This window comes from Myxine glutinosa, chromosome 2 (assembly GCF_964187855.1).
Source record: "Myxine glutinosa chromosome 2, kmMyxGlut1.1, whole genome shotgun sequence".
NCBI lineage: Eukaryota > Metazoa > Chordata > Myxini > Myxiniformes > Myxinidae > Myxine > Myxine glutinosa.
The window spans coordinates 77,605,798-77,630,766 of NC_136262.1; the positions used below are offsets into that span (position 1 = coordinate 77,605,798).

The window sequence follows — 24,969 nt, forward strand, 5'->3', positions numbered from 1 at the left end:
CTACCGGAACTGAAAATATTATAAACCACAAACACATACGATTACCTTTTGAAAGTCACTATCCCTGATCAACACTAAACTGAAGGAGGAAACCCGACATTCTTGAGGCCCTGTGTCGAGATCTACTGTAATCTATATATACCCCAGAGAGGATAAGAGCATGACTCTTCCTGCCGCCCCCATAGCGACTGGGTGGACTGGTCTACAAATTGTCAAAATGGGTCGACAATGACATTTGGACAACAACTATCCTCAGGTGTTACTCATTCGTTTTCCTTCAGCCAAACCCATTTCCGAAGTGTTCAGTGAGGGAGTGAGTCCACACTGGTTCTTAAATATAATGCAATCTATATACAAAGTGAGGCTCGACATTGTTAAATTATCTGTCTTGTTTTGAGAATGTAATAGCAACTTAAGGTTTTTCGGAGCGAAGTAAGGGGAGGGTGTTGATTCAAAAAAAGTTTCACTTATATATATTATATATATACTGTATATATATATATATATATATATATATATATATATATATATATATATATATATATCTATATATATATATATACACATATAGGAAATAATTTGTCGAAGTACAACTAAACAGTGATTTATTTATTTTCAATGATGTAAGGCTCATGGAAGAGCTTGTACATATAATCACACGCAGGACAAATACATCAGACATCAGTGTACTTTCACACAAATTACAAGGACAACGGACAAACACACATGATGTATTGGATTTGAATCCATGGTGAACCTGTACCATCAGCCAGGTAATCTCATGAAAACATTAACAGGCAAACCCCAATCATATACGCAGTTTTTGTGCGTTTTGGTTTTACATCCAAAACGTGCCATTAGCACCAAGCTAGGAGGCCTGCAGTCAGCCTCGGTTCATTTTCAGGATCTGGAGAAGAGCTTCCTGAACGTCTGCATCCATTTCCCCCTGAAAATACAATGCATTACTCTTGAAGGTGAGCAGTACAACCGTAAGCCCCTCGGAAGCTATACCTGGGGCCACGGGTATACTCTTTCAATAAGAAGAACCAATCGGCTGACCTTCACAGCACAGAGTAGATGCTTTCGGTAGTTAAGGACAACATGCCTGTTGCGTTCTTCCATGTCCTGTAGAAAAAGAAATAAAACGTTTAATTGATTAACAAAGGTGAAGCAATGAGCTAAAAAAACAACAACAACAAAAAATCAATCTTGAAGTATTATCAAAAGGATCAAAAACAATCCCAAAAACATTCACCACCATTTTTCAAGAGGAGACCACCAACCCACGATTCACCCTCCACACGCTATTAGACATTTGATGGTCAACCGTCCGCACTCAAAGTCAGACCGTGGGAGAGCAGTTTGTTTGGAGTTCGCGGGCCCCTGGATCACAAAGTTATCGGTTCATCTCACTCGGGCCTTGGCGTCTCAAGGCATGCACGACTCGTACGTATCATGTCTCTCTCTCTTCAGCGGATGTTAATGAACCACAGAAGCACTCCATCAGCACAGGCCGGCGATTTCATGCACGAACTATGGCACAATAACTCTCTCGTGGCTTCCAGTAAAACACAATTGCTGGGCACTCCCTTTCAACCTGATGCCCTCAGCTTTTATGCGGTGCCATCCATCACGCAGGAAATGTAGTATGATGCATCCGATTCTTAAAACGGATGAGTAATGATCGTGGAAGCATGGAACTAAAGAGCAATACCTGTTCGAACATTGACACTCCAAAGCATTACAAGCCATTAGCTCTAATGGAGTCGTTTGTAGCAGAAAGACAAGTTTTCCATACAACAGTTTACTTAAACTCTGATGCTAAGTGTGAAAGGTTGCATTTCACAGTTTACTCAAAGTTAACTGAGGGAACCAAAAATGCACTTTTGATTACAATTTCACCTTCTTTACCTGGAGAGACAGTTTGTAGTTACTTAAATGGTGCTGCCTTTCAAAATGGGGTACACGAGGACCAAAAACAACGACCACTGGCTCAAAGCAAACATCATGCACACCGATTAGCCTGTATTTGACAAAGCTGAACAGCAAAGAGTAACAATAGAGATTTTCATGGCCTGACAACATCAAAACATGTTTACACTTAAAATCAAATCAAATTCCTTTGGAACTACTCCCAGGTATCATTAAAAACAACAACATGCAGAAATAAACAATATTGGAGTTACAATATAACATGACTATCTAGAACGGCACTTGGTAGAGCGCATTCCTCCGTGAGGCTGAACAATTCAAGTTTTGTATCCCACTGATAGGCCAGATCTGGATCCGGACCTGAACCAAAATTGAATCGGCTTGTTCATGTCACCGAAACAACTGAGGTCATAACTTGTCCACAACTTTTTTTTAAATATTGTGATATATCTCTCTATAATGCAAGCAATCTTTGTGTGTCTGTGTGTCTGTCTGTGTGTATGTCTGTGACCGCTGTTTCTCGACAACCACTGGTCAGATCTAAGTGAAACTTGCCAGGTATATTGCTGGGGACCTGAGGATGTGCCTTTTCAAGGTTTGCTATTAATCGGACAAGTGGTTACCAAGTTATGGCCATTTATTTAGCAAACACATACGTTTTGTACGTGAACGAAGGAACAGCGAAGGACGAGAGCGAAGGAATGGCGAAGGACGAGAGCGAAGACCGAAGGAACGATGAAAGTTTTAATTTTTCTTTGCACGTACGGTCAAGCTACAGCGAAGGAACCGCATGTGTTTGTTGTTTCTGCCTCGCGGTTTGAAAAATTGAATAATTGGCCATTAAAACTAATTTGCGATTAATCGTAACTGCGATATGTGAACTTCCGGACAGTGAGGACTTAAATTCCGGACTTAGGGATAGTGATGACTTACTGTCTCGATTGTATCTTACTACTATCTTACTATCTTATATATCTATACTATCTTATCTATCTTATCTATAGTTTTTTGTTTGCACGTACAGCCACACACGTGAACGAAGGAACAGCGAAGGACGAGAGTGAAGGAACGGCGAAGGACGAGGGCGAAGACCGAAGGAACGATGAAAGTTGTAATTTTTTTTTGGCACGTACGGTCAAGCTACAGCGAAGGAACCGCGTGTGTGTTTGTTGTTCTCTTCTCTTTGTGCTTTTCCTTGCGATGAAATTGCAAAATGGCAAAATATGTTGGCGCTAATTGAAGAATTGGCCATTAAAACTAATTTGTGATTAATCGTAACTGCGATATGCGAACTTCCGGACAGTGAGGCCTTATTTTTTGTACGTACGTCAACGTACGTATGTCCACGTACTTACCTCCCCGCACGTATGGGCATGCACTAGTATCTCTAATGTACATATCCGGTGTGTACCCCGGTTTAGAATAGGTACACCGTATCACTGCGTGTCGTAAGAGGCGACTAAAAGGGTTGGCGTCAGGAAGGGCATCCGGCCATAAAAACATTGCCTCAAAAAGAGAACCATGACAATTACAACTACATATGGGCAGGGTACAGCCCGAAGTACCCCGTGGGGGACCCCACTCCCTCTCGTCAAAACTCAAGGTGGGGAACCCGATCGAAGCAAGGGTGGAAATCGTTCCATTTATGACGACGAAACGTCTGATGCCTGACGTGGAGATCGGTTTCTGAGGTTTGGGACATTGAATGTAGGGACAATGACAGGGAGATCAGGAGAAGTGGTGGAAGTATTGGTCGGAAGAAGAGTGGACATATGCTGTGTGCAAGAGATGAGATGGAAGGGAAGTGGTGTGAGAATGGTGAAGGGTAGGCAGGGACAGAAATACAAGTTTGTGTGGCAAGGGTGCCCAGAAGGCGTGCGTGGTGTTGGTGTACTGTTTTCTGAGGAGTTTGCAGACAGTGTGGTGAGTGTGACGAGGGTGAGTGAAAGGTTGATGATGGTGAAAATGATGATTGGAAAGCTCTCGGTGAACGTCGTCTCGGGATATGATCCACAGGTTGGTCGGAGCGATGAAGAGAAGGACAAGTTCTGGTGTGCAATAGAGAAGCTGATGGAAAACGTGAAAGAAGAGGAAGTTGTTGTGGTAGGAGGAGACCTAAATGGACATGTGGGAAGGAGTATGGACGGTTTTGAGGGAGTTCATGGGGGTTACGGATATGGTGTGAGAAATGGAGAAGGTGAAAGGATTTTGGAGTTTGCCGAAAAGAGCTGATTTGTTGATTTGTAATACTCAGTTCCAAAAAGAGGATAATAAGCTGAGAGGATGAAGTGGAAATAAGCTGAGGGGATAAGAAAGAGGATAAAGTGGACATCTCTCTGACCATTCTCAGAGAGCCTCCTCAGCATCAACGAGTCTGGCATTTCACTCAGGCCAACTGGCACGGTCTTCAAGCAGCAATCAATCATCTGGACTGGTCTCCCATCTTGACCGCCTCTGACATCAACTCATCCTGGGAATTCTTCCATAGTAAATTGCTCTCTCTCATGCACAGATTTATCCCATCTCGTCTTCAATTGTCATACCCTTCCTCCCATCCATTGTACACAGAATATTGTGGTGAGGCTGTTGCCCAGAAACAACTTGCCTTCTTCTCCTGAAAAGCAAATCCAATGGAAAGAATTCTCATTTCCTTTCATAAAGCCCGAAACAAGTGTGTGTCCACCCTCAGGAGAGACAGGAAACAATATCTCTCCGTTCTCAAGACCGAACTCTCTTATCTGTCTCCCTCTTCCAAATCCTGGTGGCGTCTGGTCAAATCTGTTTCTGGTGTTTGTTCCCCCTCCATCCCCCCCCTTACCTCAAACAGCTACACAGCTGACTCCGCAGGTGAAAAAGCTGAATGCCTCAACTCTGTGTTTGCCTCTAAATCTTGTGTCCTAAACCCATCCCTCTCTGTATCCACCATACCCAGTCGTACCCAGCTGCTCCTGGACTCTGTGTCCTTTCCTCCTGACAAGGTGGAAAAGTTTCTGTCAACCCTCGACTCTGATTCTGCAACTGGACCTGACAGCATCAGCCCACGGGTCCTAAAATCCTGTTCTTCCGCTCTTTCACTCCCTCTCTCTGTTCTCTTCACCCTCTCTTTCGCTCAAGGTCATCTGCCATCTGCTTGGAAATCAGCCAACACCACTGCTTTACACAAAAAGGTGCAAAAACAGATCCTTGCAACTACAGACCAATCAGCCTTCTCCCAATTATCAGCAAAGTCATGGAATCCATAATTGCTTCGGATATCAAATCTTTCCTCTTCTCCAATGGCTTGATCTCTGATCATCAATTTGGTTTCAGACCAGGTCACTCGACTCTGGACATGCTGCTTCTGCTGTCTCAACAATGGATGGAGGTCCTCAATGCCAAACAGGAAATTACAGCTGTCTCCCTTGACATATCACGTGCCTTCGATACGGTCTGGCACCCAGCTCTGTTCACCAAGCTCACCTCTTTATGGTATCCGTGGCAGCCTCCATGCATGGCTTGCGGACTTCCTCTCCTGTCGTAGTCAACGTGTGCCTCTAAATGGGTTTCTCTCATCTCCTCTTCCTGTTCAGGCTGGAGTTCCCCAAGGTAGTGTTCTGGGCCCTGTGCTTTTTCTGGTCTTCATCAATGATCTCTCTGACTCTCTTGAAAATCCTCTCTATCTCTTTGCTGATGACTCTACTCTCTGTCGCTCCATTCCTCATCCCTCAGATCGGCAGTCTGCAGCCTCCTCACTCTCGGCAGACCTGGACAAAATCACAGACTGGGCAAACAAATGGAACATGTCTTTCAATCCTGATAAATCTCACTCTCTTACGATTTCTCTCCGAAAAGACCGACTGGACAACCCTCCCATCCACTTTCTGAATAATCCTCTCCAAGAAGTTCTGTCACTCAAGCTTTTGGGTCTCACTATTTGCCATGATCTTTCCTGGGAAAACCACATTTCAAATCTGGCCTCCAAAGCCAGTCGCCGACTGGGCATCCTCCATCGTGCGAAGTCCTTCCTTGGCACACCTGAGCTCCTCACCACATACAAGGCTTTCATCCGCAGCTCTATGGAATACTGCTCTCCCCTCTGGTCTGGTGCTCCTGCCTCACACCTAGCTCGTTTCACGCTGTTGAAACCAAAGTGTTCAGAATCATTGGAATCTCCCGCGATGAAGCTAACTCCAAGGGCCTTTCACTCACTCACCGCAGGCAGGTTGGTGGTCTTTCCGTCTTCTACCGACTCCTCTCTGGCCTTGCCCCCCCAGCTCTCTCTGGGCTCTGTCCCCCAAATATTCCTACAGGTCGCACAAGATCTGCCTGCAACCCTCTTATGGTTAAACTGCCAAAATCAAGACTTCTGCTCACCTTCACTCCTTCATTCCTCTTTTCTCCCGCCTCTGGAACAAACTCCCTCACTCTCTTCAATCCCACTCCACCCTCCAGGTCTTTAAAACAGCTGTTCACCACCATCTCTTATCCTCCCCCATCCAAAACCTTGATCTTTTCTACCCCCGCTAATTTCGGTCCCCTTGTGTTTTATACCTCTCCCCCCCCCCCCCCCGCCCCTTCCCATGCCTCCTCCCCCAAAGCCCTCTCCCTCCCACACTTCTCCCTGCTCTCAAATGTTGTGGTTGTGTGCTTCCCCTTCTCTCCCCATCTCGTCTTCCACTCCCTCTTTTTATATGTTTTGTTTGTCTGATTGATTTGTTTGTGAAATAAATGTTAGCTCTTTCACGAGCCTCGATTCAGTATACAAAAACAAAACAAAAAAAAACCCTCAGATCGGCAGGCAGCAGCCTCTTCACTCTCTGTAGACCTGGATAACATCACAAACTGGTCAAACAAGTGAAACATGTCTTTGAATCTTGACAAATCCTACACTTTCACTTTGTCTCTCCGAAAAGACTGACTGGACAACCCTCCCATCTACTTTCTCAACAATCCTCTTGAAGAAGTTCCATCACTCAAGTTTTTGGGTCTCACTATCTGCCATGATCTTTCCTGGGAAAACCACATTTCCAAGCTGGCCTTCAAAGTCAGTCGCCGACTGAGCATCCTACATCATGCAAAGTCCTTTAGCACACCTGAGCTCCTCACCATATACAAAGTTTTCATCCGCAGATCAATGGAATACTGCTCTCCACTCTGGGCTTGTGCTCCTGCCTCACATCTAGATCAGCTTCACGCTGTAGAAACCAAGGCTTTTAGAATCATTGGTTTTCTCCCATGATGAAGCTGATTCTGAGGGCCTTTCACTCTCTCACCACAGGTCGGTGGTCTTTCTGTCTTCTACCGACTCCTATCCAGCCTAGCTCCCCCAGCTCTGTCTGTGCTTTGTCACTCAAATATTCCTTCAGGATGCTCAAGATCTGCCAGAATCCCTCTTCTGGTGAAACTGCCAAAATCTAGACTCTCTGCTCACCTTCACTCTTTCATTCCTCTTTTCTCCTGCCTCTGGAACAAAACTTCCAAACCATCTTCAATCCCACTCCTCCCTCCATGTCCTCAAAACAGCTGTTCCCCACCATCTCTTATCTTCCCCCATCCAAAACCTCGATCTTTTCTACCTCTGTCAATCCACCCCAAATCACCCTTTTTCAAATTCTGTTTTCTTTCCTAAAAGTCCTAAGTGTCCATTTATTTTATACCTTGTATCCCCCCCGCTCCCTGAACAGCCCTCTCCCTTCCACAGATCTACCAATGTCGCTGTTCCCTACTGTTGTTTTGCTTGTGTGCTTCCCTCTACCCCCCCCCCCCCCTCTTGCCTCCCGCTTTCTTTATTATATGTTTAATGTGTTTCTGTTTATGTTTTTATGCGTTTCATGTGTTAGCTCTTACACAAGCCTCGACGTTTTATCCACCCCCCCCCCCCCCCAAAAAAAAAAAAAATATACAGCAATTCAAAAACAAGCCACAGGGCACTCACAACTAGCTTTTGCTGTGTGACAATTAGCTGGCGCTGCAGAGTGTCAGCCTGTAGGGACTTGCGTGTACCAGTCGAGTGACTTGCAAGCTGCGACAAGCTGTGCATTGCCCCACGTAGCCGACTCATCTCGCACTGCAGATCTTCCACCTGTACATAATCACAGTGAAGGAGTGGGGCAGGGCCAGAGAGAGTGGGTGGTTTCTCTTGCACATCAGTGGCATTTAATCTGCTGTCATCTCAACTACTTATCATTGGTTTAATAGTCCTATGGTTTATGCACAAAGACTATGGGCCCATTTATGCTTCGCGTTGGCATCAAAAGGAGCCAAAGAGGCCAATCAGGATGGAGCATCTATGGTTTATCCACTTTGGGACTTTCAAGCCTCCTGCTCATCCCACTCACTATGATTATGTCAAGTTGTAGGTCATAGTGTCGAACATAAATGGCATCCCATACCCAAATTTTGTCACGCATTTCCATGGGGACCTTTTTTTCCTCATCACGAAGCCAAGAAAATGTGAAAGTGTCTTCACCTAGCCAACAGGTGTGTGTTGATGAAACGTCATTAAACACAAAACTACATGCTGCTGTATTGCCATTTAGGACGCAATAGAAAATACACTTCAACTTGTTCAAACCTCATGATGAGGGCATGATGATCTAAAGATTGTGTGAAGCAATTCCATCAATTTTTCACTTAATTACAAACAAGCGAGTCTCATCATGGGGAAAAAATGAGCAATTTGCGTGAGATGTGATTCCTCAAAATAAGCTCGTTTTTACATGTAAATGGAGCAGAACGATGTTGCATTTGCTTTGTTGTAACAAATTGTGTACTGAAATTTATGCACAGAGTTTAATTAGCAGTTACGTGACACTTGTTTGACATTTAGTGGAAAATTATTAAAAGGTTCATAAATTACAACTTAAAACTACTTTAAACCGATTAAAACATGTTGGGAAAATTTTAAACAATAAACTATTAGAAAATGCGCACAGATGGTCAGGTAGACGAAACCAAAAGAAGAAGAATCATAACATTAATTGTGGCATGCAATTGTAGTAATAAAATTAATGTATTCATATTCTAGCAATGTGAGGCCTAACTATTGTTATGAGTCAAATGCATCATTACTACTAGTCAGGCAGATAGGTGTAACAATTGTGGGTTTATATGTACAAGCATGAAATTTGGCACAGTCATAGATAATAGTCTAATGAATAATTCCAGATATGGACCCACCGCGAAAACGTCCTATGGTAGCCGTGGCGGCCATTTTACAAATGGCGGCCATTGACCAGGCTCATGAGCAAAATAATGCTGCTGTGAAGAGTGACGGTGGTGCTGTTGGACTCACTCAAAATCCAAATGCTCTTAGAAGATGGATGGTGGCTGGGCCGGAACTGGTTAGAATGACTACCGAGTTTGAAGCATCCATGGAGGGAAGGAAAATAAGGATTAATCAAGACACACGCCACCATGAGCAAACATATAGTTCACAGGTAATCTTTACTCAACATGTCAAACGTCTGGTTGAAGTAATAGAGGAAATGGGAAACCCCTTCCTAGAAGAGAGTACAGACTTGCTGCGGCTGGACACAAGAGACATTGCTGACCCAACTGTTGTTTCTACTGTTCAACAGGCTGAGGAGATAGGTAAGCAACAGTACAAGACCTTCGTAGCAGACCGTCTACTGGAGCGAACCGTACCTCTTACTGAGCCAATAAAGAAGAATAAACTCCCATTGTTTAGTCGATCGTCTCAAAGAGAGAAATCCAAGACAAGTTTGCAAGTAACTTCGCTAAAGAGTGACTGCTCTTTATTCTCAAGACTCTACATTGCGTCTCAAACACGAGATGGTGATCTTGCAGAATTTTTCCGCCATGAAAACCAAGCATGTCCCCCGTCTTTATCTCAGCTTGGGAAGTTACGACTGGGAACCAAATCAGATCTATTGGTGTGTCTAGAGAGTTGCGCAGAGGTCAGAGGTGATGCTCCAAAACCAGATACTGACGTCACTATCCTTGACGGGACAGTGTTGGTGAACGTTCTGAAACCATTTGCTGCCAAAACCTTTGATGATTATGCGCTGAAAGTATTCTTGCCACACATACAAGGTCACTTGCAAAGAGCCTGTCGTGTGGATATAGTCTGGGACCAGTACCGTGACAACAGCCTGAAATCTCAAGCCAGGGACAAACGTGTGGATCGATCCCCACAACTGGAAACCCCTGTGGTCCATGCTTCCTGAAGCCAGCATTTCATCAAGGGAGCTGATTTGTTGTAAATGCAAAAAGGGTTGCAAGGGACGATGCAAGTGCAAACAAGCTAGTTTGAAATGTACCACTTTGTGCCAGTGTGGTGGAGAAAATTGTGACGTATAAACAAGATCAAACTGGAACTATCTAGTAATATAAGTTACCGTTACAGTGCTTGGTGGGTTAATTGACATTGCTGGCAACACAAATGCAAATTGTGGTCATTTGGAGAATACAATTATGGCATATATGTGTATCTAGTCATTTCATTAGAACATAAAGAAGCATTTGTGTCGTCCGGTAAAAAATAATCGCGGTCAAAACGGCCATTTTGTAAAATGGCCGCGATGGCTACCATAGGACGTTTTCGCGGTGGGTCCATATCTGGAATTATTCATTAGATTATTATCTATGACTGTGCCAAATTTCATGCTTGTACGTCTAAACCCACAATTCTTATGATGGATACACCTATCTGCCTGACTATACTAGAAAGGATCTGAAAATGCAAAGCCTGTCCGTCCGCTTTGTATTCACACTTCTTCCGTATGCTAAACATGATGAAAACAGCTTTGAACTACAAGGGCACTCTGTAGAGAGCATACCTCCGCAAGGTGAACAGTTTACGTTTTGTATCCCAGAGTAGACCGGAAAATCACAATACAGAATCACATTTAATCAAAATCATCCATACACAACTCCTTGAGATAATTCTACTAGCCGGCTCCGGCTCCGGATCTTCACCAAAATCGAATCGATTCTTCTTTGTCACACACACAACCTGCCCACCAAGTTTCGTCCAAATTCGTCAATAACTTTTTGAGATATCCTGCTATATGTTGGTTTTAGCCCAATCTCTAAATGGTGAAGAATCACTTAAAAAATTAAATAATTCTCATATCTGAATCCATACTCAGATCTTCACCAAAAACGAATCGAATCGTCCTTATCAGACACCCAATCTGCCCACCAGGTTTCGTCCAAATCTTTCCACAACTTTGAGATATCCTGCTAAGTATAGTTTTTGGCCATATCTCCCAATGGTGAAGAATCACTTTTAAAATTCTAGTAACTGGATCCGAATCCGGATCTTCACCAAAATCTAATCATTTCGTCGTTGTCACATACGCTACCTCTCTGCCAAATTTTGTCCGAATCCGTCCACAACCTTTTGAGATATCGTGTTCAATGACAGACAGACAGGGGTGAAAACATACCCTCCATCCACCTTTAGTGGAGGCAAAAATACAAAAAATGATTATTTCAGGCAATCTTGACTTTGACCTCAAAAGCAATATATTTCAGAGACCTAATATGCAAACCCTGCTCAACTTTCAGGTCAGTCGGATGAAAATGGCGACTTTATGCAACCTTGACCTTTGGATATAAACTAGAGTACAAGACCCGTCGCTTCCCTGACGGAAATACCAATCTTTGTTATGAAGGCTAATCTATGGGAAATATAAAATTAAACTATGGGGGAAGTAAAAAAAGGATTCCTGGGAGATCCTGCGCTCCATGCTCGGATAACCAACGTCACGTGTTGGCATTTCCAGTTTTTACACGCGTGTCCATGTACCCATGAAAAATAAAAATTTTGGATCACAATCACTCCCGGGAGTTACCCGAATCAACCGTAGTTGGATTTATTGAAATCCGTTAATCTGTTCTCAAGTTATAACACGACAAACAAACAAACAGACAGACACAGACAGACACTGCTCCTTTTACAATATAGGTAATAATAATAATAATAATAATAATAATAATAATAATAATAATAACTAGCCGAAACCCGTGGAACATCCACGGAAGGGAGGATGTGGTGTATGGATAGAGTGTACCATTATGGATGGCATAGGGGATTTGCTTGTCCGAGTAAGAGTTAGGAAGAAAGATGAGAATGAAGAGCGCGTATATGAACAACGTATTTATTGCAATCTACTTAAATGACAACGCTACGATATACTTTTGAAAAATGAATGGATTCGTAATAGGAATCGGCATAGCACCACTTAGTCAGGTTCACTATGTTTTTTCGTTCAAAATTTTGGTAGATTAGCAAAACTATACATTTTTGGAATATTCAGAGCATGAGGAATCCAAAAATTAATGTTTACATTTGCGTAGACACCTTTGCGAAAATGACACTCAGGACAGTGATGAAGATCTGTAAAAGCATATTCCTGAACGGTATAGACCTCGTAGATCCTGTGTATAGGACTTATAGTTCAATCTGATACTACCTATAACTTCCTATAACAACCTATAACTTCAAAGGACTTGCAATATCATGTATTATGTAATACAGTTATATCACAAATATAAAGACAATGGTTTTCAATTACCTTTGTTTGTTGCTTTTCTATAATCCTGAGCACTATTTTGAGGCCTTTATTGGATTCCTTGACCCAGAAAACATAGGATTAGCATATTTAATTAAGTCTCTAGGTTGACTAGAAGCCGAGATCGCGCAAAATATGTATTTTATGGTGGCCATTTTCAAAATCCAAAATGGCGGCCATGCAGGTGTCTGTGCAAATGCCAACATTGATTTTCAGATTCTCCATGCTCTGAAGATTCCAAAAATGTACAGGTTTGCTAATCCCAAAATTTTGAAAGAAATTATATTTGTTAACATAGTGAACCTGACTATCTTCATCACCGTCCTGAGTGTCATTTTCGCAAAGGTGTCTACGCAAATGTAAACATTAATTTTTGGATTCCTCATGCTCTGAATATTCCAAAAATGTATAGTTTTGCTAATCTACCAAAATTTTTAACGAAATTATATTTGTTAACATTGTGAACCTGACTAACTCTGGGATTGTCCACTCAGTGGACGGCTTGCTGTCGCCTTCGACTGTCCAATCAGCAGACGGCTTGCTTCACCTTCGCCCAGCAGACGCCAATACGATGGCGTCGTAAGATGGCGTCGTATCGGCAGTTAATCGGATGCTTTTGGGCCCCAACGTCGGCTAATTCAGATTTTTCGAGTACGGCTGTACATGATAAACAAAGAGTGCGGTTCGTAGATTGTAAATCCATTAGTGCCGTGGGCATCGGGGGACTGGGTGCGGCGTAAAAGGGATAACAAAGTCGAGTCCTTACGCTATTATTATATAGATAATAATAACTAGCGGTAACCCGTGAAAATCACGAGCATAAATAGTGTTTGTGTTCATACAAACTAACTTGTTAAGAAGTGATTATTACCATGAATCCACATATTTAACTTGGTGCAGCATTTTAGGTTGAGTCCATAGTGTAAATTAACATCAAAGCACGTTGTTAAATACAACATTTTGAGTACACCAGTGTGAGCCAAAGGGACCTTGGTTTGTCTGTGGGTCAATTTGGATGGAAATATCTTTCCAGGTGGTTGCTCTGGAAAATGCAACGTACAGTTGGCCATGGGAGAAGACAGGAGAAGGTAGGTATATTCCAAGCTTTTTGAATGTCTGACCCTGTGCTTTGTGGATCGTCATGCAGTGTGCTAATCGAATTGGGAACTGGGTATGCTGCAATGTGAATGGTGGGCTAACATCGGACGGTGCCAATTTAATTTGAGGGATGAGAACACGTTGTCCTTCATTTGCACCTTGAAGTATTGCTGCATCGATGACGTTATTCCACACTTATAGACATTTGGAGTTGTATAGTTGTATATAGTTGTATAGACTGCATATCCGCTTGTGGTACCGATAACATAACCAGTGATAACTGGCTGGACAAAAGCCGCAGCTCTCTGGCTCGGCGTGCTTCCATCTTGCGGTATCGATACATATCCAGGCTGATGTCACATTGGCGGCCACGCATGCGCATTGCCTGCCGCCTTCCTGCTCCCTTTCAAAATAATATTGTCAGTTGGCACCAACATTCATTCTGGCGGATCTCCTGAATATCGCTTTGTATTCAACTGCAGTATTGTCTCTTATAGTGTGGTTACTGGTAAGTATCCCCTTTACATTTCTGATCGCATTCATATTTGTATTAAAAGGCGTAACATGCCTCTCGAGTCGCTGCGCGTCCGGCACACATCGGGACGTCTTCTTCTTCTCCTCGCTATCAAGTGCAGCCTCCACTGTGCGTAAAACAAAATGGCGCGGGTTATTCAAAACTTTTCACTGATTTTCAGCTTTTATTCCACACTTATAGACATTTGGAGACATACGTATGCTTATATGGAAATGTTAGTCATAACTACATAGTATCATACATATCTTAGGGCGACAGGAGCAATAGCTGGAGAGAATTTCCGATTACAAACTTCAGAAATAAGCGTTTTAATGATATAGATAATAATAAAATAATCAGTTTCTAGCTTTCGATTTTATTTTATTTTATTCCAAGATCGAGGCTCGTGTAAGAGATAACATTAATCACACAAAAAAACTGACATAAAACATATAATAAAGGGAGCAGGAGATGGGGAGAGAGGGAAGCACACAAGTACAACAGCAAAGAACAGGGACATCGGGAGATCTGTGGGAGGGAGAGGGCTTGGGGGAAGGTGGGAGAGGTACAAAACACATGGACACTGTTAGGACTTCCAGAAAAGAAGTCGGTATTTCACAAATTTTGGGGACAGAGTACAGACAGAGCTGGGGCCGCTAGGCCAGATAGGAGTCGGTAGTAGACAGAAAGTCCACCTACCCGCCTGCGGTGAACGAGTGAAATTCCCTCACAATCAGCTTCATCGCGGGAGATTCCAATGATTCTGAAAGCTTTGGTTTCAACAGCGTGAAGCCGAGCTAGGTGTGAGGCAGGAGCACCGGCCCAGAGGGGAGAACAGTATTCCATTGAGCTGCGGATGAAAGCCTTGTATGTGGTGAGGAGCTCAGGTGTGCCAAGGAAGGACTTCACACGATGGAGGATGTATGGTGGATGATTGGTGAACCAAATAAGTAAATTTTCTTCCAGAACAGGCTGATGTCATCTGCATTGAAGACCTGCTCTGGTACAAACCCCTTCTCCTCGGCTGCACAAGTTGAGCAAGGGAAGGTTCAGTTGCCTGGTGGTCCGCTCACCTGTGAGGTTCACATTGTGGAGACCGTTCCACTTCTTGAATTCATATACCTCCCCCCATCCAGAACGTTGATCTTTTATACCCCCGTTAATCCACCCTAAATCCACCTTCTTCAAATCCCCTGTTCGCTTTCCTGAAAGTCCTTGTCGTGTCCATCTTGTTTATCCCATGTACCCTGCCTCAGCCCTCTCACTTGCACAGATCTCCTGGTGTCCCTGTTCCCTACTGTTGTTGTGCTTCCCTCGCTCTCCCCCGCTTCTCTCCCGCTCCCTTTATTATATGTTCTATGTGTTAGCTCTTATATGAGCCTCAACTAAGTAAACAAAAAAAGTTGTTGCTCGATCACAAACTGATATTTGTGGACAAAAAGACAGACAAAATCACCCAATTGCTTGACCACACTTTTCGCGTCACGCTAGCGAAGTAATAAATCCAATAGTCTGTATTTATTTAAGCAAAGTGCATTGCCAAACCAATTTAGAGTTGTTCAACCAAATTATTAAACTGCCAGTCGGTTTCTCTATTATATATTTATTTATTGAATATATTAATATTATTATATATTTATATATTATTTTGTACTTTAAGCGGATACAAATATTGCTGACTGTGTCAAACAACCATTTATAATCAAACTCACATGTTGCATTTTATTTACACCTATCAAAATGCTGAATCAACATTCAGAATTATAATTTTAACCACTAATGTTAAATTTTAACATACTGTTATAATGAATTGCTCGATAGAGCAAAAGCTTTAATCGCACAAAAATACAATTTAGACGGATGGATATTTAAAGGTCGAAAACGGTATCGTATAGTCATGTTTGAAGATTTTGCAACGATAACGTTTTGAATCATGGTGCAAAAGAACCAACAATGAATGCAAATCAGCAAATATTGAATTTGGGAAGTCTTTTGGAAACCATTCAGTAAAAAAGAGAATCCACTAGATGTCACCAGATCATTATTATAAAACAAGGAATCATAAGGGATGTATGGCTGAAGGGATGGACCAAGACATGTGCATTCGAATTTGAGCTCTCTCGCTGGGTTTTAATCTCGATTAAACTGTTAACTGTCAAAATTGTGTTTTGCAGGCAGTGCGATTCATCAAGGTGTGTGCGCTATTTATCGGAAGGATGCTAAGCTGGAGGACCCATCTGATATAGCCTGGTGTTGGTGTATCGGTTAAGGTCGCTGGCTTGAGATCTTAGGGTCCCGAGTTTGAGCCTTTGTCGTGACTCTGAAATAACACCAGGTGTTGTTGACAGCCTGTCATCCTTCCTAGGTCGGCAAAATGAGTACAGGCTTACTGGTAATATGGGGCACCGCATCAGCGGCACAGCCACGCCCCCAGAAAATGACGCAGCCAACGCTCCACAGGCTGCATACGAACCACCACCACCAATCTGATAGCACAGTGGGCATGAAAGATTCCTTTTATTTTGCGAAGAGTAGGTGAGCTATCGCTAGCATCCCAGCCAAACCAAATTCCTGCCCTCATTGCTGGGAAGGCAATGGATAACTTCCCAGTATTACCCTAATCCAGGGACATCATCGGCAGCACTGACACTCTGGCAGAATATGTTATAACTCATTCATTGAAGAATTACAAAAAAACGACAATATCTTGTCATATTAACTTTCAATCCTCAAACAGAAGGAAGCTCTTGGATTGCACAGATGGTTTGAGAACAGTTTGGAGTGTCGGTGCCACCCATAATATCAGTGGGAATTCAGATCATGAACCATGCTCCAAACAGTATGGCTTGGTGCTGCTAACGACTTTCTATGGCTACGGTTACATTCCTGGATGGATCTTCTCTCCGCCACATTGTCGGGGCAAAAATTTATAATTTGTTCATGATGCCGGTGATAGCTCACATACCTTTTGCGAAGGACACCGTGGGATCTTTAACGTCCACCAACTAATACTGGCAGATGGGACACTAATTTAACGTCCATCCCAGGGACGGCACACACATTATTTTTATTTTTTATTTTTTTTGTATACAAGTTCGAGGCTCGTGAAAGAGCTAACATTAATCACACAGAGACAAACCGACACATAAAACATATAACATGGGGAGCGGTAGACAAGATGGGGTGAGAGGGGGAGGAACACAAACACAACATCTGAGAGTAGGGACATCGAGAGATCTGTGGGAGGGAGAGGGCTTGGGGGGAGGAGGCGTGGGAAGGGGGAGGGGTGGGAGAAGTATAAAACACAAGGACACCAAGGACTTCCAGGAAAGAAGTTGGTATTTCAAAAAAGTGGATTTGGGGTGAAATTAGTGGGGGTAGAAAAGATCAAGGTTTTGGATGGGGGAAGATAAGAGATGGTGGTGAGCAGCTGTTTTAAAGACCTGGAGGGAGGAGTGGGATTGAAGAGAGTGAGGGAGTTTGTTCCAGAGGCGGGAAAAAAGAGGAATGAAGGAGTGAAGGTAAGCAGAGAGTCTTGATTTTGGCAGTTTAACCATAAGAGGGTTGCAGGCAGATCTTGTGCAAACTGTAGGAATATTTGGGGGACAGAGCCCAGAGAGAGCTGGCGGGGGGGGGGGGGGGGGGCAAGGCCGGAGAGGAGTCGGTAGAAGACGGAAAGACCACCAAACTGCCTGCAGTGAGTGAGTGAGAGGCCCATGGAATTAGCTTCATCGTGGGAGATTCCAATGATTCTGAACGCTTTGGTATAAACAGCGTGAAGACGAGCTAGGTGTGAGGCAGGAGCACCAGCCCATAGGGGAGAGCAGTATTCCATTGAGCTGCTGATGAAAGCCCTGTATGTGGTAAGGAGCTCAGGTGTGCCAAGGAAGGACTTCGCACGGTGGAGGTTGCCCAGTCGGCGACTGGCTTTGGAGGCCAGATTTGAAATGTGGTTTTCCCAGGAAAGATCATGGCAGATAGTGAGACCCAAAAGCTTGAGTCACAGAACTTATTGGAGAGGATTATTCAGAAAGTGGATGGGAGGGTTGTCCAGTCGGTCTTTTCGGAGAGACATCGTAAGAGTGTGAGATTTGTCAGGATTGAAAGACATGTTCCACTTGTTTGCCCAGTCTGTGATTTTGTCCAGGTCTGCAGAGAGTGAGGAGGCTGGAGACTGCCGATCTGAGGGAAGAGGAATGGAGCGACAGAGAGTAGAGTCATCAGCAAAGAGATAGAGAGGATTTTCAAGAGAGTCAGAGAGATCATTGATGAAGACCAGAAAAAGCACAGGGCCCAGAACACTGCCTTGGGGAACTCCAGCCTGAACAGGAAGAGGAGATGAGAGAAACCCATTCAGGGCCACACGTTGACTACGACTAGAGAGGAAGTCCGCCAGCCATGCGTGGAGATTTCCATGGATACCAAAGGAGGAGGGTTTGGTGAGCAGAGCGGGGTGCCAGACCGTATCGAAGGCACGTGATATGTCAAGGGAGACAGCTCTAATTTCCTGTTTGGCATTGAGGACCTCCATCCATTGTTGAGAAAGCAGAAGCAGCATGTCCAGAGTAGAGTGACCAGGTCTGAAACCAAATTGATGATCAGAGATCAAGCCATTGGAGAAGAGGAAAGATTTCATATCCGAAGCAATGATGGAATTCCATGACTTTGCTGATAATTGGGAAAAGGCTGATTGGTCTGTAGTTGCTTGGATCTGTTTTTGCACCTTTTTTGTGCAAAGCGGTGATGTTGGCTGATTTCCAAGCAGATGGCAGATGACCATGAGCAAACGAGAGGGTGAAGAGAACAGATAGAGGGAGTGAAAGAGTGGAAGAACAGGATTTTAGGACCCGTGGGCTGATGCCGTCAGGTCCAGTTGCAGAATCAGAGTCGAGGGTTGACATAAACTTTTCCACCTTGTCATGTTGGAAAATTGCTGTGGGGATTTGCTTCCATTCAGCCACAAGAGCATTAGTGAGGTCGGGCACTCATGTTGGGAGATTAGGCCTGGCTCGCAGTCGGTGTTCCAATTCATCCCAAAGGTGTTCGATGGGGTTGAGGTCAGGGCTCTGTGCAGGCCAGTCAAGTTCTTCCACACTGATCTCAACAAACCATTTCTGTATGGACCTTGCTTTGTGCACGGGGGCACTGTCATGCTGAAACAGGAAAGGGCCTTCCCCAAACTGTTGCCATAAAGTTGGAAGCACACAATCGTCTAGAATGTCATTGCATGCCGCAGCATTAAGATTTCTCTTCACTGGAACTAAGGGGCCTAGTCCGAACCATGAAAAACAGCCCCAGACCATTATTCCTCCTCCACCAAACTTTACAGTTGGTGCTATGCATTCGGGCAGGTTCTCCTGGCATCCCCCAAACCCAGATTTGTTCGTCAGGCTGCCAGATGGTGAAGCGTGATTCATCACTCCAGAGAATGCGTTTCCACTGTTCCAGAGTCCAATGGCAGCGAGCTTTAGACCACTCCAGCCAACACTTGGCATTGCGCATGGTAATCTTAGGCTTGTGTGCAGCTGCTCGGCCATGGAAACCCATTTCATGAAGCTTCTGACGAACAATTGTTGTGCTGACGTTGCTTCCAGAGGCAATTTGGAACTCGGTAGTGAGTGTTGCAACCGAGGACAGACTATTTTTTACACACTACGTGCTTCAACACTCGGCGGTCCCGTTCTGTGAGCTTGTGTGGCCTCCAACTTTACGGCTGAGCTGTTGTTGCTCCTAGACGTTTCCACTTCACAATACCAGCACTTTAGCTCTGGCAGGGCAGAAATTTGATGAACTGTCTTGTTGGAAAGGTGGCATCCAAAGATGGTGCCACATTTAAAGTCGCTGAGCTCTTCAGTACGGCCCATTCTTCTGCCAATGTTTGTCTCTGGAGATTGCATGCATTACGGATTCGTCGCTTCTGCCTTTGTTGTTATTACAACAAATTGTAATACTTGTAGGATCTTTGTAGGATCCTTGTAGGATCCTTTGTATATTACTTGTAGGATCTTTAGTTTCAGGTAATATCATTGTTACGATTTTTGTGTGGAATGGAGATGACTTTTGTGCAAGGTAAAAATAAATGTTTGTGAAGGAAAAAGGAAACCATGGAAAAGAAACGAGAAGAGGAGAGAGGAGGATATCTGAGGGAGAGGAGATGGCCATTAGAGAGACAGCCGTGAGTTGAATCGAGGCTGCGAGCGGACTTTTTTTGATATTGGTCTGGAATGAGTTGAGGCTTCCCTTGAAAGGGATTGCCTGCAACATCGTCCTATATTGCGATTGCAATTAAACCTGAGTCTAAGGTTTATTACCAAGCGTGAGCTATTGTTGGCGGGAAAGCAAGAGCCTCGATTACAGGCCAATCGGCCATTTTTTTTCCTCGAAGAGGCCGTCTGCCTGGTGCTTCCTGTTTTGTCGTTGGGATTCCCATATCGGCTCAATTCCCATATCAACCTCTCACCTCGTAACTCCTCGTTTGCAGCCGCATCGATACCTGCCTGTTCTTGTCATTCTGCACGACTTCGACCTTCACCCCACGTGGGGATTCGTGCACGGACTTTGGGGAATGTTACATTCCACTCACATTTGGAGTATCGTGAGTTTATTGCTTTGAGAGCAATGGGGAATGATGGTACCATCGTATGTATTGTTCATTTGATGCAAGTAATATTTTCATTGTACTTTCTTTAAGAGTGTTATTGTGGTGTGTGTGAGAGTTCTTAATACAATTACTTGTTTTGTTCTACACAATTGCATTGGTGTGGTTTTACCATGGATTATGAGAACACTAAAAAATAACAAATCCTTCTGCCGCGTTCCCTCTCGACACTGTGGGGCACCTTAACCGGAGTTTGGGGAGGTAACATGTAACACATGGCTGTGTGCTTGATTATATATACCTGTCAGCAATGGGTGTGGCTGAAACAGCCAAAATTAGAAGGGGTGTCCGGATACTTTTGGTCATGTATTATATATATATATATACATATACATATATATATACATATACATATATATATATATATATATATATATATATATATATATATATATACATATATATATATACATATATATATATATTGTTGCGAATATGGAATTTGGCCTCCATATCCGCTTGTAAATATTCCCCTATTTCCCCAATACTCCCCAACTATCCCCAATCCCCCATTCCCTAGTCCCATTGTCTGTAAACAACACTCTGTAGAACCGACCTTCCCCTTTTTCCCCCATTAAATGTCGTGCCCAGGTCCACCGCATCTCACGTAGACAACTTTCGGACATCTTGCTAGTTATTCTTAGTCTATGTCAGTTAAGGACTCGTTTCCATTAATTCTGACTCTTCGTTGCACCAGAATGTGATTATATGGCACCAGTAGTGAGTTTAGGACCTTTCCCATACCTCCTCCCATCTTCTTCCCCAAACAACAACTACAACAACAGAGGGGCGCGGCGCGGCGAGGGGGGGAGTGTGCGTCCTCACACCGGCTCGGTTAGCCGCCATGACCATGCGCTCCACGGGGTTACCACGAAGGGGCTGGCTGTCAGCTCCTCGTCAAGGGCGGAGCCGGTAACCCCCCCGCACGCACCCAATGAGAAGCGACGTGCCGATTCCATCTGGGGCGGAGCTAACGAGCCGAGGGCGTGTCACTCCCCGCCGGATATACGCGGCGACTGACCGGATGTGACGTCAGATGCGCCCCGAGCTTGAGAAGACAAGAGAGCCACCTCCGAGCGCTGAGAGACCTCCTGCATCTTTTGGGCCGCGCTATCCTGTCCCTGAGCACAAGGTGCACCTTGTGCTGGCCATCGAATACCCGCTTTCCTTGCCATCAATCCCCGTGTGAGTCAGTTTTTGTCCTGTTTATCTGTCGTCTGTCGGGGCTATTATAAGACCGTAATTAAGTGCCTATCTTACTATGCTGTACCTCTCATCCCTGTAATCTGACCTTCCGCCCAAATATAATCTCCTCCGGAGGTCTTGAGAACCGTATCCCTGGTGTCGTGTCATTTTAATCCAGCAGTTGTGTCCTTTTCCTTCATTGATTTAGCATAGCGCGATTTGGTCAACGTCGGGTGGAATCGGGTGAGTTGGGGAAGAATCGGGGCAACTGTTAGGTCGCGGCAATACCACCGCTCGGTAAATAACATCTAAGCCGCGTCCGTAACAATTGGTGTCGAGGAGTGGAATTCGGACCCGGGACTAAATTTATTAGGCCCAAATTTGTAGTAGAATCGATTCGGAGCGCGTTTCCCGCACGAAATTATAACGGCGAAATTTGAATTTGTTATACGAAAATAAAAACCCGAATTTTGAAAGTCGCGCTATGGCAGACCAAGACAGCTGGGGTCCGGTAGAGGAGAGTGAGGCAGGGTCGGTCCAGGACCAAATTGAGGGACGCGAGGAGAGCGAAGCAGTGAGGGTAGCAGGTTCGCAAAATAGCGCCGTCACGCACGAAGTAGCGGGCGCGCAAAATGGCGCCTCGCAGATGGCCACGGCGTCCACGCCCGCGACCGTGGCAGCGCCCCTGGTGGATTTGAACCTTTTTTTTCCTACAAATGAAGGCCCTTATGGCCCAGAATAGTGAGCAAATGAGGGCTAATAGTGAGCGATTGGAGGGCCAAATGGGGGTAATGAGGGACGAAGCGAGGGCTCGGAGTGAGCAATTGGGGGTAATGGGAAACCAAATGGGGGTAATGGGAAACCAAATGGGGGTAATGAGGGACGAAGCGAGGGGTACCGGTGAGGGGTTAGACAATAATTTTATGGAGTTAGACAAGAAATTTGGGAAGTTAGACAATAATTTTGAGGGGTTAGACAATAATTTTAAGGAGTTAGACAAGAAATTTGGGAAGTTAGACAATAATTTTGAGGGGTTAGACAACGGGATAAAAGAGGTGAGAAATGGGTTAATAGGGTTAGAAAACAGTATGGAAGGCAAATTGAGGGACATGAGGGACCAAGCGGAAAGGGAAGTTAACCAAATGGGGCAGCAGATAGAGGGGGTCAGAATGGGGGTAGAAGCCAAACTGGATGCTCACAGGGAGGAAATGGAGCAGATGAGGGTGGCATCTGGGCAGGAGATGCAAGTGATGGGAGAGGAGATCAGGAGAGGAGTGAGTGAGGAGGTCGGAGGAGTGCGCGAGGAGGTGAGGCACTGTAAGGAGCGCATGGAGAAGGAGGTGAGAAAGGGGACTGTAAAGTTACAAGGGGGAATAGAGGACCTGACGCAGGAGGTGGAGCAGCTAACAGAGGGACAAAAAGAACTAACGGACCAGGTAAAGAAGAACACAGCGGTAATAGGAGGGTTAAAAGTGACACAAAATGACCTAAAAAATGACTTGGTAGCGACGAAGAGGGAATGTCAGATGGTACGTGAGGGACTGACAACGAGGTTGGACGAGGTGGTAGAGGTAATGGAGACGAAGGACCGGCAGGTGAGGACGCACATGGAAACGGTCAAGGTAGCCTTGGAGGACGAGCTTGAGGAGACGTACCGGGGAATAAAAGAGGTGAAGCAGAAATTAGAAGAAGTGGAAGGAGGGGTGAGCGAAATTAAGAAGCGACGGAGAGAGGATAAGAAAGAGATAAAAGAGGAGATAAAAGAATTGGTCCAAAGTCTGTGTTTGGATCGTGATGATGTGCTCATTAACCGGATGAGGGATTCGCAGGTGATGGAGGAGAAGCGAAGAGGAAGAGGACCCGGTGTAAGTGGGGACCAATATGGTCGTGCGTATGATGCGCCAGGGGATTTAAGAAGCTTGGGGGTCGAGATAGACCCGGGTGTTCGTGAGAGGCCGTGGGTGAAGTGTGCGACAGGTCTGGTGTGCGAAAAAGGAGGTGTGCGAGAAAGTCCGACTCTGGGGTGTGTGAGGAAAAAGTGCGTGCCAAGGAGTGAGGGTGCTGGCGAGAATGAGTCGGTCGTAGCGCGTGTGCGAGGGGGCACATGGAAGCGCGGTGTGGTAAGTGTTACAGAGGGTGTGACGGGAGAGTGTGCGCAGGAGTGTGCGCGAGAAAGGTGTGCGAGCGGCGAATGTGTGCCAAGGTGTTCGGTGGTCAGGTGTGTGACCAAGGCTGTGAGTGGAATGAGAGTACCGAGGTGTGTAAGGAAAGGTACGAGGAGCATGGAGACGGCTGGATGTGTGAGCAAGGAACGGGCTGCGGGGTGTAAGAATCAAGGTGAAGCATCGACGGTAACCAGGTTAGAGGTTAGGTCGACTTTTAGCCAAATCGGGCCCTCGGTGCGTGCCGGGCCTCGCTTTGAACGGCCGCGTCCGTGCTCCACTAGGCGGAGCTGGCAGCCCGATAGGAAGGGTCGTCATGGCGACCACTTTTTGTTGAGGCATTCCGGCAGGTCGAGATCGAGCCATGGGATGGCTCCACGCCGAGGGGGTGCGTGGGATCTCGGCCCGGGTAAGCCCCCGTCTCTGCACCGAGTGCCGGACGCATCCAGCCGCTGGCACAGAACAACCCGCATTCATGGCTTGGCTTTACAAAGCCGGGCTTTGGACGGGAATTGGCGCACCGAGAGGCATTAGTGAGTAGTCTGGGTGATGAGGTTAGTGTTTTGGACCCAAAATTAGAAAAAAACAAAATTTGGTGATTGGCAAAGGATTGGCAGTAGTGATTGGCAGATGATGGGTAGTGATTGGCAAATTTTTAATTTGTTGAAATTTGATGTGCAAAATTGGTAGTGAGCGATGGGCCCGGTGGGTAAGGCTGGCATCCCTGCCACCCTTCCCATGGTGGGGGCAGAGGAGCAATAGATTATGGGGTGTATGGCAGTGAAAACTAGCCCGGGTGGGTTAGGTAATATTGTTAGGGCCCTAGAAGATGACATTAGGTAACGTTAAGTTCAGTTAGTGACTGATACCTGTAGTGGGGACGCAGGTAGATTAGTGTGG

At 45.0% G+C, this 24,969-nt stretch overlaps 1 protein-coding gene across 1 annotated transcript in view; it reads right to left on the reverse strand.

Moving 5' to 3' along the window:
* Window positions 1-588: 588 nt before the first annotated feature.
* The window catches only part of RAI14 (retinoic acid induced 14), a 172,066-nt gene continuing 147,685 nt past the window's right edge, over window positions 589-24,969 (reverse strand). Inside the window, exons 13-15 of the mRNA XM_068105032.2 lie at window positions 7,847-7,993; window positions 1,060-1,125; window positions 589-946 (exon numbers count right to left, since the gene is read on the reverse strand). Of these exons, the coding sequence (XP_067961133.2) occupies window positions 884-946; window positions 1,060-1,125; window positions 7,847-7,993 (276 nt within the window). The 3' untranslated portion in view covers window positions 589-883. The remainder of the gene's footprint in view (window positions 947-1,059; window positions 1,126-7,846; window positions 7,994-24,969) is intronic.